Source organism: Ambystoma mexicanum, chromosome 12, assembly GCF_040938575.1.
Source record: "Ambystoma mexicanum isolate Mex_15411 chromosome 12, UKY_AmexF1_1, whole genome shotgun sequence".
In the NCBI taxonomy this organism is placed as follows: Eukaryota; Metazoa; Chordata; class Amphibia; order Caudata; family Ambystomatidae; genus Ambystoma; species Ambystoma mexicanum.
The window spans coordinates 1,220,011,671-1,220,026,400 of record NC_090936.1 but is presented as its reverse complement, the minus strand read 5'-3'; the positions used below and the strand labels follow the sequence as shown (position 1 = coordinate 1,220,026,400).

General features: G+C 43.4%; 1 protein-coding gene across 1 annotated transcript in view; it reads right to left on the bottom strand.

Moving 5' to 3' along the window:
- The window catches only part of UTP20 (UTP20 small subunit processome component), a 1,390,303-nt gene that overhangs the window by 420,848 nt on the left and 954,725 nt on the right, over positions 1-14,730 (bottom strand). The window contains exon 41 of the mRNA XM_069629877.1: positions 3,796-4,076. Within this exon, the coding sequence (XP_069485978.1) occupies positions 3,796-4,076 (281 nt within the window). The remainder of the gene's footprint in view (positions 1-3,795; positions 4,077-14,730) is intronic.

Sequence of the window (14,730 nt, the reverse complement as noted above, 5' to 3'; positions counted from 1 at the left end):
CATTTACAGCAGTACAGTTTGTTTTGAGAGTTCTGGCTCTAACATAGGTGGTTGCTTATATGCTGAACGCAAATGCAGTCTGTAGAAAAGGTGAGCACTTCCAGCTTTTGGCACCATGAGTGTTCTCATTTACAACGCGCATGACCATACAGTAGCAGTGGTAAGACAGATTTAGTTCCACTGCCGCACATAGTATGTTTAGGATTGTATCTGTTACATGGTTCAAACATGATGCTCAGCAACAAATGTACAAAAGAAATAAAGTCCACTTGTATACTTTTATGCTTGTAATTGAGTTTGAGTGTTACCTTAAGGATTTGTAGACTAAGGTGTGTAATGACAACAGCAATATACAACTACGTACAATGACCATTTAAAACAACAATACAAATAAAAAGGGGGGTGAATCAATGTTATATTTCATTATAAGCACTCCAAATGTCATCATACCTATGGAGCCGCCGCTTTATACGAAAAGACACTACGCAGCTAGTCCTCAACACTCGGTCGGACATCATTCTTGCAAAATCTTAAAATGTGTTTATTTGCCATTACAAGAGCTCTGTACACTCAAAGAAAACTCACCAGTGGCAGGCATATATTGGCAGGCAACAGATCCAACACGCAGACCAGTGGCGTACGAGGGAGGGAAACACTGAAGACCAGAGCTATACCTTGCAAGACCTCATCCCAGAATAGCCGAAAGTTCTGGTATAACCAAAACATGTGTAACGTGGTGCCCACATCACTCTTACAGTTACAACAGAGATTATCTGGGCGCAATTTGCAGGACCACATTTTCCTCAGAGACTAATGCGAGTAGTGAATTGTCCTCTGTTGGGAGTACGTCAGGTGCAAGACAATTTTAAATCTACTTGGAACTGTGCGTATAGGATTCTACTCAATATCAGATATCACATAGCCTAAGCCAGAATCCCAATGAATCCTCTCATGTTGGGATGCAGGTGAAATCCGGAAGCAGTTTGGAGTTTATATAGCAGTGAGGTGGAAAGCGGCATACATTAGACGGATGCAGAACTACAGGCGGGCCGTGCACACAATCATTCGAGGGACAAAAAAGCACCTCAAAAGACTTCTCAAAGCTTCGTAACGGCAACGTTCCGACGGCTTCAGCTTATACTTGAAAAACAAAAACTCAAAATCAAGCATACATTGACCATCATGGATGTGGCCCAAACTCCCAAGTGCCAGCCCTTTGCCGAGTACACCAGCAGAAATGAGTGCAATTATCAATCTGCACAGCTGGGGTTTTCCACAGGCCTGAGTCTGCACAGAGCAAGTTCTTCTCCCCCGAACCTCATTTAATTTCTTACATTCCTTTATAACATGTTTAATAGGCGGTGGAGTTGATTGAACCAAAAGCTGTTTGTCCATAAAAAGCAAACAATTCAGCGGAGTCGGAGTGACTGACCCTCTCTCAAGCAGGACCCAGTTTGGACAATTCACATGAACCAACTTGAGCCAATGATGTATTGCATGTAGGGTAAAGGAATTATGATACTGTCTAATATTAGGGTACCAATGACTCCCAGGTGCACTGGCCTCAAAAGAAAATCCATCAGAATATTTTGCTTGACACCTTCGCCCCACAAAAACCTGTTAAACAATGTATTTATTCCTTGAACTATCTTACACAATGGCAGAAAGGGGATTATGATGAATACATACGAGAACTTGGGCAGTAAAGTTATTTTTATATCACTAATTTTACCACAAAGTGTAAAATGCAACTTTTCCCACTTATGGCACATCTATCTCCACAAGCTTAAGTCCAATGTTGTGCGCAAGAAGTCAATCAACATCTATAGTAATTTGAATGCCCATGTACACAAATCGACCGTCCGCCCATACATTTTGCTCTACATCAAACAAATCACTACGACCCGAGAGTGAGTACAGGAAGATTAATGTCTTGGAGGCAGCAAGCTTACAATGCAAGACTTCGCCAAACAAATCCAACAATGACATTAACTCTTGAAAGGAGTGATGTGGGTCGGATATCAGCATCACAAGGTCCTTCAGCATACAAAAGTACTTTCGAGGTGCAGTCGCCAAACAAAATACCTTTAATGCCTGGGTGTTTTCTAAGCTTAACTGCTAGCGGTTCTATAAACAAGTCAAACAACAAGGGCGACAGTGGACCGACTTGACACGTGCCCCTCTGAATTTCAAAAGGACCGGACGTGTAATCATCGACGGTCACTAGCTGCATAAGGTGTGGGCCACAACCAAGCTTAAGCAAAAGTTGACGCAGATACAACCAGATCATCCTGTCAAAAGCCTTCTCAGGATTGATGCTGTCACACACACATCCGCAGAGTACCTTTTAAGATGAATAACATCCGACAGCTCTCTCAAATTATCATAACTGTTCCTGCTGCTTACAGCTTGCAGTTTGATATTTGTGAACCAATTTCAGCAGTAGACCATGAAGTCTCCTAGCAAAAATGTTTGCTAAAAGCTTTACATCAGCATTTGGTAAAGATATTGTGTGGTAGTTGCCACAATCGGAATGATCATTTCCCGGTTTGGGATTAACTGTAATCAACGCTGTACGCAGAGTCAGCAAGCAGCAGAGAGTCAGCAAGCAGCAGAACCGTTCCTAACAATCTCTACATAGAGCTGAAACAAAAAAGGGGCAAGAATGTGGCAGTCCAGGGAATTATCCAGACGCCATTGTACCCATGGGATCCACAATCTACTGAATGGCTATCTCTGTATCAAGACAAAGTTTCTTGCACATCTAAACAAGGGACATCCACCTGACGCAAATCTGTCTCAGCGTTGTGTCCATCATCATTGTATAAAGAGGCATCAAATTGATTGACCGCGTCACAAATCTCCTCATTCCTTCTTAAAACCAAACTCTTTGCCCACAGTAAAAAGTACCTCTTTTTCCTTAACTTTCAGTTGGTTTACCAACAGAGTACGAGACAACAATTTCAGCAACTGCTTAGCCCCAACTAAGGCTTCTTTAAGATTAAGATTAAATCTGTGTCTCAAGATAACCTTATATAGGATCTCGCCTGTGCTACAATTGGAAGCTATTTGCATTTGCAAAAGCGGTCTGTGTCGGCTATCATCTGCCCACCTCATCCTTACTTGAATTACAGGCCGGAGAAGGAGTGAGAAAGGTGACATGGAACAGTATGGAATGTGGTGAGAAAATAACTGGGAAACAACTTTAAACAATGTATAAAAGGAGATGGTTTATGGTATGTCAAATACCTACCCTAAGATAGGAAACAGGGAACCTAGGCATCAGGGTTACCTACAGTCCTAGTGGCACACATAAAGGAGCGACCAAGACCAAAGACACAAGAGAGGCGCTGTGCGATAAGGGAATGCACACACACACACACACAACATTACAGAGAAAATATCCACCTACAGCAACAATGACAGTGATAATGCAGGTTTCAAGTAATTAACTGTGCAAAAGAGAGTTCTTACAGTGCCTTTTGTACAGGATCCTGCCAGATAAGGTCACTCAGAGTTGAGGATGAACCAGGCCCTCCAATCACCAAGGGTTGTCAGTTAAGGGTTAGAAATGCCCCACAGCCAAATAACTAAGTGTCTCTCATCGAATGTTAGGGGATACATCTAAATTTGGAGTTCTTCTGTTTCACTTTGAGGGACCCCTAAATGTTTTGCTCCCGTCCATGTTATCACTAAAGTAACATGACCTCAGTGTTTAAATCATTTTACATGTGAAACGGAGCATCTTACATTCATGGATGAACAGTTCACACATGCCCTGTAAGTGATGCTCACCTTTGCCGCCAGGCACTTCTGTAGCTTGGGGAGGATGTTGCCAGTGATGGTCTCCTGGATGTGCTGAATCAGGCACTCAAGCTCCTCCTTATTCCTTGGGAGCAACGGGATCTGCTTTTTAACAGAGACATCTGCTACTACCCCCTGCTCCGTCTCCGCTGTTTCGCATGGTTCTTCCAGTGGGTTCTCAGGTTGCTCTGTTTCTTCTTCCATCTCTTCGTCATCATTGGCTTCCAGTTCCATAACGTCATCCTTGGGATCTTGGTTAATTTCCATTGCACCTGTAACACAAGGGGGGTGGGGGGGTGCATAAAGAAGTGAGGAAATAAAGTGCAAATGATGGCTAGAACTGCAACAGAAATGTAGAATGGTATGTCTAAAGCCCAGGAGTAGGACTTGGGGGACTCCGAGAAGAGCAACTAAAAATAAGACTGAACAGAACTGAGGCATCAAAAGTGGCAAGGGAAAGGGGTTGAGGTTGACTACAGGACATGCAAGTGGCTGTTAAGGAGACTTTTCAAGTACCCCCTGGTGAGGGTTAGAAATACCAACCTGTAGTGGTAGAATGCTCGTTTTTCAGAACTACTCCAGTTGCAGCGTGTTAGGCAAAGTTTGTATGCAGTACCCTGTGGGACCACTACACAGAACACTGACCACAGGCATAGGCAACCCAACCTTTGGTATAAGCTTGTACTACACAGTTTTGGTCGCGTGTTGAGCAGCCAGGCTTATCTCAAGAGGGGCCAATGTGAGCTGTAGTGGAGTTACACAAAGGTTCACAGTTACAGGTATTCAAATAAACTCTTACACTCATGATTTCTTGCATAAACAATTATTAATTTGTCAGTTAGAATAAGTCTTCTTTGGAAGGGAGCAATAAAATAGTAACACAAATACACTTTAATACTGTACACTCTTAGTTTCTAAATCAGTAAAGACCATTTTGGGATGCAACAGAACCATTGGCAAGAAAGTCAATCGAGTCCACTGCGCTTGCAATGTGATCAGTAGGGTAACATAGGCTGCAGGTGGCTTGGAATTGTGGTACGTTGCCCAAGTACACCACAGAAGTTGAAAGTAAGAACACGAGTTCCAGTCACACTGCGCCAAAAGTCAAATGTTTGTAAACTGCTTGAGTAGCAGAAATATTCTGAGTAGGATCTGATAAGATCAGTAGTTGGGCAAAGCAGGCAAGGTCTCCTGATGGCCTATCAAATTGTGTTAAACTGTGACAAACAAAAGAATGCCGTCGTTATTATCGCATATAAAACAAATGTCAGAACTAATTTAGCGATTGAGTTCTAATTAGTTATTACCAAAATTTTAAATAACTTGTCTAAAAAGTTTGCACGGACATACCTTTAATTATTTGCGATTGCGGAATATTACTGCTTTTGTAAAGACTGTCGGTTTATGTACGCCGTCAACCGTCATTATATAAAATGATTCATAGTTGGATACGGAAGCATGTGGAGAGAAAGTAAATAAAGCAGATGTAAGCGACTGTGAATGTCTCGTTATCGCATCCTATCATTAATTCCTGAGATATGCGCTTGACCTGTGTCTGAGCGAGGTCTAAGGGACCGTGTTGAAATCGTGTTACCTTGGTGGTCGGCTCGACTGGAATAGTAGTCACCACGCAAATGCCGTGCCATTCGTGCTCAATATGTTAGCTATGGCTGACTGGCCCGTGATAACATATCACTGAGGCGGCATGATTGCGCCGCCATCTTGGGTGTGTGTTAGTTCTTTGCAAGCCCTTAATGAATACAATGTTTACAATTCTAATTCTATATATTGAACATAATACAGTGATATGCCACAGCCGAATTTACTAACATTTACAATCCTATTGGATATTGTGAAATCCTGCATAGTGCATTTTTTCCCCCTGTTATGGACTTGCTAAACATAACAAGTAACCATTGCTGTTGTCAACTATAAGGGTCTATATACACAGAAAAGAATGCGCTATTACTTCAATGTCGTGGACTTATTCTACAATGTTATGAGGACGAGATGTCCGAGAAAGTAAGACACTCAGGTTCCTATGTGACACCTGCTCAATTATCACACCCATGCTCCTCCTTTTCAACATTTGTCATTGGATAGGATAACATTAACACCCCAATTGGTGACATACAGAGGTTTGCACTTACTAATAATTGGGATAGGTTGGGGCAAGACATATCCTTAACGGCACTGGCATATTATAAACCTAGGTCACAGACTCGGTTGATGGTAAAATACACACGAAGTCCCCTAACTTATAAGACAGCAAATTCATGGTCAGAATTTAGGCCACAATATACAGTCCCTTTATTTGCAAATTAACCTGGCTTCAAGCCTACATATTTGCAAGGCCAAATTACCCCCACGTAGGGGTAACATAACTCTGGCCAGAGCAGTAAACCCAATGTTTTCTTTTAGGTCTAGTTGGTGACATTTTTGCCAATGGCTTGCTAGAGGATATTTCGCATCTTGACTGGAGATAGTTGACAAATGCTCCCTAATCCGAATCTTGAGAGGTCTAATAGTACTGCCAATGTATTTTTTGTCACACACACAAATGATACAGTAAACGACAAATTTAGTATTGCAATTGATAAATGAGTCAATAAGGTGTTCCTGTCCTCAAGCAAATTGAACACTTTTTGTTTCCAAGGCATACAAACATATCGAGCAGCTGCCACATTTTCGAAACCCTTTGTTATGGGCCATATGCAGCCAGGTCTGCTTACGTTGTGTTTTCCATGCAGGAAGGACTCAAAATATTCTTGAGGGTGATCCCTTTGCTCAAAGTGAAATTAGGATGCAGATCTATCCAGTGGGTAATGTCATGATCCAGGTGTAGTAAGTGCCAGTATCGTTTGATTATAGCGTGAAATTTATGACCATCAGTGTTGTATCTAGTAATTAATCTGATCTTGTTAGGGACTTCCCTGGAAGCACCACTTTTGGGTTTGAGGAAATCCTCTCTCCCGATTTTGCTGACCTTTTTAGCTGTGTGTTCACAGTGTTTGCCATAGTACTCTCTTTGGATAAATCAGGCTTGAATAAGGTTACTTTCTGCTTGGAAATCACTTAATTGTGAACAATTCCGACATGCTCTCCCTTAGGTATATTAGAGATTACTTGTTTCTTACGGCAGCTTGCCGCGTCTAGTACCGCATTGACAGAGGTACTTTTACGGAAGGTTTTGGTTTCAAAACCATGATTCGTAATTGAGATTGAAAGATCTAAAAAATCAATGTTCTTTTAACTGTGAGTGTAATACCCCATGTGTTGGAGTTAAGGAATCTTGCAAATACAGATAACAACAAAAGATCATCATCTATGTATCGTTTCCATAGATAGGTGACTTGACACATGGTTAGTGAAAACAAATTCCTGTTCGAAGTAATGCATAAATATGTTTGCCAATGCGGGCGCAAAGCTGGCCCCCACTGCAATGCCAATGAGTTGTTTGTAATAAGTATCGTTGAACAGGAAAACATTATTTTGAAGCGTGAACATCAATAATTGTTTGAGCATCTCAATATGGTCGTAATATGAGGCAGATGTTTGGTGAAAGATGTAATCAATACTTGCACTAGCTGCATCATGTTTGATAGAAGTATATAATGACTTCACATCCATGGTGACCAATAGCAGATTATGTGTGAATGTCGAACTCTCCAGGATTTGTAATACATGCATCGCGTCTCGTATATATGTGGGTGTGGTAAGCATCACAGGTAATAAACATTCATTGATATATAGAGACACTGGTTCCAATATACCATCTCTACCACTTACAATTGGTCTTCCTTCAGGTATATTTGTAAATGCTTTATGGATCTTGGGCAAGAAGTAAACTGTCGGCATTGTGGGCCCATCAACCAATAGAAATTGTCTTTCAGTATCAGATAAAACACCTCTTATGCCATTCTTGAATCATATTATTGATAGCTGCTTTAATCTGATTGATAGGGTTTGAGGGTAAGATCTGATAACATCGCTCCCGATTCAGATGAGAGGCCCAACGCAATGTAGTCTGGTTTGTTCAACAGGACTACATTGCCGCCCTCATCTGCTTCTTTGATCATAAGGTTGCAATTTTGAGCCAGACCTTAGAGAGCCAATTGTTCACTTATGTTGAGATTAGAATTGCATCTAGGCGCGTAAGATCTAGATTCATCAATTATTTTGTGAATGTCTTGGATTACTGCCTTATGGAAGGTATCCATAATATTGTCTTGAGCAAAAATAGGCATGAACTTCGATTTCTTACATAATTATTTAATGGACAAATTTTGCTGCTCAATGCCCAACTACCAATCTTATCAGATCCTACTCAGAATATTTCTGCAACTCAAGCAGTTTACAAACATTTTACTTTTGGCGCAGTATGACTGGAACTCGTGTTCCCATTTTGGGATGGCCCACAGACAAAACCTACACCCACAGGTGACTTCAATAGCTAGGGTGCTGGGGACATTAATATCTTACTGTTGGTATTTAGAATACTTTTAGAAATTGGTAAAAGGCAAAGGTTATTACAACAAGAGACCACAAATATACTTAAGCAGGCAAATACTTTTGGATCCGTCAAGACGAGTCATACAATTCAATAGGCTAAGCCAAAGTCAATGGGCAAAAGTCGTGGATAGTGTTAGGGAGAATTCTCACCCAAGTGCTAAATTCCCTCTACCTTAGAGCCCTCCAGCTCTTTTGCTGTATTTTGGGACTTTGAATTTTTCATTTCCAAAGCGTTTCACTTTTGTGTTCTTTGGATATAGAGTTTTAAAACAACTCCACAGGCATCATCTTTTTCTTGTGTGTCACACAGCACCTTTCAGACTTCCCAAGGTTTAAATATCTTCTCTGGGACCGACTACTGTCTACCAGAGCATGTAAAGTTAAATTGACTTTACTAAATTTACAGACCCAGCCCACACTATCTTCCTATAGAGTGCTGGAGGGGTTGCCTAGCATCCAATGAGTCTAAACACTCATCTAACAGTCAAATGTTACCCTTTCCCCCTTGAAATGGCTGGTGGCAGTGGTTTAGAACAAACTACCATGATTTTTCCAGACTGCAAACACTGGTAGCTAAAAATCGGGTCAGCCATGTTTTTCAACATGGCACCCAAGACCTATCTGTAAAAACAGACTTTGGTCAACTTTTTTTGCCGTTTCTTTTAGGAAAGGTCCTTCTAGTGTTTGTCTATGTGCGCCAAACCAGGTTTGGTCTCTTTGTTCGTTGGCCTTTGGCGGGCTTCAGTGCTGAAGCGCTCCTCTGGCACCTGAGTGTCTGGAGTGGACAGGATGTGAGCGAGGTACCTGAAACTCCCTGTGCTTAGTCTCCTAGGAGACCTGAAGGCACTCAGGCGTGATTGGACGGCTGTCTGTCCGGCAAGGACAGCCACTCTGCTGGGAGAGTGACAGCTAGGCTGGAATGAATTGGGGGGGAAAACTGTTTAAAAGCAGGCCTCTGGGACTTGGAAAGCAGAGTCGACCACTGGAACGAAAGAACCGAAGACGAGCTGAGGGAAGACGACTGCTGCAACTCCTGGTCCACCGGTGAAGCCCTGCTGCAGGTCCGAATTGCCTGAAACTCCATGAACAGAGAAGCCCTTCAATGTTAACTTCTTCCCTTGAGTTTGGGAGGAACAACCAACTCGCAAGTCAAGTCACCTGGACACCGTCTCCATACTGGTCGAATTTACTTCAGAGTGCTGTTGAAAACCGGATCGCCAGTGAGAAGGATACCAGTTTGTTGTCTTTAAGGCACTCGCACCTTAAAACCGACGTTTTACCAAGCTTGTGGCCTCCTCCCTGGGCAGTGCAGGAACCTCCCGACGTCGTCCTTCTTGTCCCCACGACTGAAGCTCAGGAACAGCGAGATCTGCAGGAACTGCCAGGAACAACTGCCTCAGCTACAGCTCTTCTTCATTCAAGAGGTACTGTACAAGTGCGGTTAAGAAATCCTTTCTGCCGCGGTGAAAGTTTGTGAAACCTTCACAACTTTGAAGGCTTGTCCTTCCCTAAACCGACATATAACTTTTCGTCTGACCACCTACTTCTAAAAACCGTGGCAAAGACTTAACCGTTTACTACCAGAACTGTGCTATCCTATCCAAGACTCTGAAATATTGACTTTGGGCCAGGCCTATTGAATTGAATTGCTGGTTGCAGTTAAATGAAACTATTTGCCCTATATCTGAAAGTATTTGTGCTTTAATTCTTTTAACCTTGTCTTTTTACCCCTTTTGAAAAGTAACTGAAGTGCCATTTTGCTCCCACTTCAGGGGAGCTGAACTTGTTCAGAAACTAATTGGTTGTGTATTGTAGTATATTAGATTGTGATATTGAGCTGCTCTTACTAGTGGTATGGTGTCCAACTGACTGTGTAAATAAATGTATATTCATTTACCAAGAAACCTTGAATGTTTGTTTGAACCACTGTGATTGCCGCCCCTTTGTGTGACCTCTTGTACTGCTCACTTTACTCTTGAGATAAGTCTGGCTGCTCAGCCACTGCTACCACATTACTGTGTAATACAGACTTGTACAAAAGGTGAAATTGTACTTACACTTGTAGTCTTAATTGTGTGTAGTGTTCTCAAAGGGTACTGCATGTGATTCTGCCTAACAGATAGGATGAAGCACTTCTGGTAAGTAAATGGAAAAGTCTTTGCACATGTTCTTAAGAGTGATGAAAAGAAGAATCAAATGGAGGGCGACAAGCTAATTAGACTTGTGAGTTGTAGAAGTTTCAAGCAACTCTACAGTAAGAGGCAAGTTCTCTCTAACTTTTTACAGTACCTCAGAAATGAAGAAAAGATGCAGCTGATGACTTCTGTTACTGTGCAGCTCTGCAGATCTGACTGTTCCTGGGCCTCAGTCGTGGGGACAAGAGAAAGGACGTCGGGAGACTGCGGGGGACTCCTGCAATGCACTGGGACAGACAAAACTCGCAACCGGCAAACTTCACTTTCAGTGGCTGTTCAGTTTTTCAGCTCCTCACATCTACCGCAAATAGCAGCACTGCGGTTCCTGGCTGTCGAGATGGACTTTACTTGCTTCTGGGGTCCCGCACTCTGTTGAGAGGGCTCAAGCTCGGTGAGTCCTGCATCGTGGGAGTCTGGAGGATCTTCCTGAAGCTCTAGGCCAGCTTAAAAGCAATGCACACAATCTGATGTTCCTCTTCCTGGCTATACGGTTTCCAGCAGCAACTCTGTGGAAATTCAACCAGCTCCAAGATGGATGTCCAGGTGGCTTACTTTGGAGTTGATTGGTCCCACCAACTCAAGGGGAGAAGTCGTCCTTGCAGGGGCTTCTCTGTCGATGCGAACTTGGCATTTCGGCACTGCAGCAGTGCTTCACCGGGCAAATCAACGGTCCAGGAGTTGCAGCAGGCGACCTCTTCAAGTTCTTCTTCGGTTCCTTCGTCCAGTGGTCGACTCTGCCTTCCAAGCCAAAAGACTCGCCTTTTATTCAGTTCTCTCCCATTCATTCTAGCCTAGCTGTCATTCACCCAGCAGGGTGGCTGTCCTTGCCAGACAGTCAGCCGGCCAATCATCACAGAGTGCATTTGGGTCTATTAGGAGACGAAGCATAGGGAGTTTTGGTCACCTCCCGCACTTCCTGCCTACCCCAGAAACCCTGGAGCCAGAGGCTGGCTTCACTCGTGAATCCGGCCAAAGGCAAAGCAAACAATGGGACCAAACCTGGTTTGGCGCACAGAGTAAATCCCAAGAAGGACCTTTCCACAAAGAAATGGCGAAAAAAGAAGACTGAGGGCCATTTTGACAAAGACGGCACCCATGGGTGCTTGACTGTAGCTGCAAACGCAGCCCGCGGTAAAGGCACACCACGGTAGTAAAAACGAAACCACTGCCACCAGCCATTCAGTGAGAAAAGGGTAACAAAAATGTCACATGAGAAGCTAGACAAAGGGGATACTAGGTCACCCCTCCAGCCCTCTATTGAAATATAGTGTGTGCTGGGGCTAGAAAGTTACAATGGTAAGTAAAGTCAATTTCACTTTACTGCTCTGGGAAACAGTAGTTTATCCCAGAGAATGTATTTAAACCTTTGGGAAATCTGAAAGACTTCCCTGTGCCACTGCACTGAAGGTGCTGTGTGATACAATGTAAAAGATGATGCCTATGGAGTTTGTCAGACTCCATAGCCAAAAGAAACTGTACAAAATCACATTAAAATACATGAGTGGGAAAAAGGGTCTCACTCTCTCAAAGTTAAAAAAAATCAACTCCCCAAAATCCAGTAACGTTGCTGGGGGTCTCTAAGGTGGAGGGAATTAGCACATTTCGGAGAATTCTCCCTAACACAGCGTTCGGAGATGTCAACCTGGTTTCCACGAAGGAACAGACACTAGGCAATATTCTGCACCTTAGACTTTTACCAACACAAACACAGGAATGGACATTCAAAAACCCACCATGGCAGCCGCCCAGACCAACAGATTTTCACTACTGTACAATGTAAGGAAAAATGTCTCTTTTAGGCAACTTTCTCTCCACATTCTATGGACCCTCAAACCTTTTCCTTTTCAGCCTGTCCTGACTTTTTACAGGGAAGTGTATTTTGTTATGGGGAAACTGATAAGTCCTTCAGACTATCAGTACTGGGAAAAACATGTTTCTCTTTTGTCTTTATACCTTTTAGGTATATTTTAAGCAGTGCACACAGCATATTACATTGCAGTGCAGTGGGGAAACCTTTGCATATTCCTAGGTTTTTACACATGTGATTTTTTGGTCACTTTTATATGTGCCTAAAGACAACCTGGTGGCAGCAGATACATGTTACCATGTTTGCATTATTTTTAATGTGCACATTAGCGTTTACCGCGCCTGGTTACTAAATGTGGCTAGTGCCGTAAAATGATGTGTTAGGAGATTGTTTTGCTTGTTTGGCCATATTGCTTAGCATTCTTCCTGCTTCATAAATCAGGAAATCCCTTATATGGTCATGACTTCGCCCGGGAAAGCTGCTGCTTTCACTGGCGACTGTTGGCCTGGTGAGTGTGGACCCAGGAAGTGATTAGAACCAGCCACAAGTACAATTCCCTTTACTTAAATCCAGCCCTAAGATGTATGGGGACTAGTCCCCAGAAGTCACAGGTTCCAATACAAGGTTTCGCCAAAGAAGGTATTCTTTACAGGGTGCAATGGGATTGTACTGGTGATTTAAAACAGTTAAAAACTATTTCAAAGTGCAATAACAATGTATTAGGCTAACCCAGGGGCAGGATACATGACCCAGCTTAGACGACCAAAGCTAAGTAAAAGGGCGTTAAGAGACAAAAGACTTTAACCCAATGTTATCCTATGGAGGAGGGGGGGCAGGAACAGAAATATTAACTTAACCCCCCTGACTGATTTTCCCTGGGGTCACAATGGCTCATCTTGGGTTAGCTGGGAGTGCAGTGATCGATCCTTTCTTCCGGTTATAGACGTCCAGGGGTTGCAGGTTTGAGTACTACTTCCAGTCGGGTGCAACTGCAAGATGCAAGCCCAGTTGACGAAGAAATTGAGACTTTTGCGATGCAGACCTCTTCAAGACACTTCTCTGGATGGAGCAAGGTGAGTTCCAGCGACAATCGCAGTTTGCAGGCGACGATAGGTGCCCTTCCAGTCCCGGTCAAAGAAGCAGCTCCAGGACAGGATCCCTTGATGCTTAGAAGCTGAAATTTCAGGCAAAGGAGACTTGTGTCATGGCCTGGCGACTACCAAAGTTCTGGCGACGCTTCTGGTGAAGTAGCCCACAAGAGAGCTGGCCAGTCCACCTGGCAGTTCAGGGGCACTTTGAAAGGCTCAGAAGGGAAGGATCCTCAAGTAGGCGTTGAGACTAGTTGGATTCCACTGCTCCAACGACTGAAATCAGCATCTTCAGCGATCAGGTAGTCACAGCGGGTCTCCACCGGGTGGACACAGGAAGGGATGCTGGGCCACTTCCGGAGTGGTCTTCAGATCCTAAACAGGCTGTTCCTTTTCGAGGGATTCTTGGCTGCAACAATGATCTAAAGAAATGGCTGTAGAGGGTCCTCTTCTTGGACTAAATCTGAGCTGGAAGCAAGTACAAGCCCAGCAATGGTAAGGATCTGCACCCTGCAAACAGCCAGTAGTTGTCCAATCAGGGACAGGACAACTACTGGTTTAGCATTTGCCCCACACTCAGACTTTCTGGAATCACGGATGTGGAGTGGGACTAGACAGTTCCATCCCCGTCTTGGGCCACACACACAACACCCACCCACAAAGGCATCACTAGCCTGGGAATGCTGCATTTTTCCCTGGCAAGTGAATGACCATATATGGGATTCCCTGACTTGGCCAGGCAGGAAGAAGGCCACACTACAATATGGCCAAAGAAGCAAGTGGAAATCTCATGGCGCAGCCATTTTAGTGCACTAGCCACGTTTAGTAGCCATAACATGGTAAATGCAAATGTGCACACTAAAAATGGTAAAAATCTATCTACAACGACCAGCTTGTCTTTAGGCACATATAAAAATAAACACAAATCCCAAGTGTAACTGGCTGGAGTGATACAAAAGGTCCCCATTGCACTGCACTGTAAAGTGCTGAGTGTAATATTAAAAAAAACAAAAATTTAAAAGGGAAACAGTTTCCCAGCACTGATAGTCTGAAGGACTGACCAGTTTTGCCAGAACAATGAGCAAAAGGCCAGGGAAGAGAAGCTGAAGGCTATACTTCTCCTCAAAAAGTCAGAACAGGTTAAAAAACAAAGCAAAAAGAAAGAGGGTCCATAGAAACTATAAAAGGAAAGATTTCTTTTTGCAATATTCCCAACAGTCCCACCATTCCAAGGGTCGAAGCGCAAACAAGGCTCTTCTGATATCAGGCAGAAGAGCAGTGCTTCATCGGGGCCAATCACTAGAGAGGAGCTGGCCAATTCTTG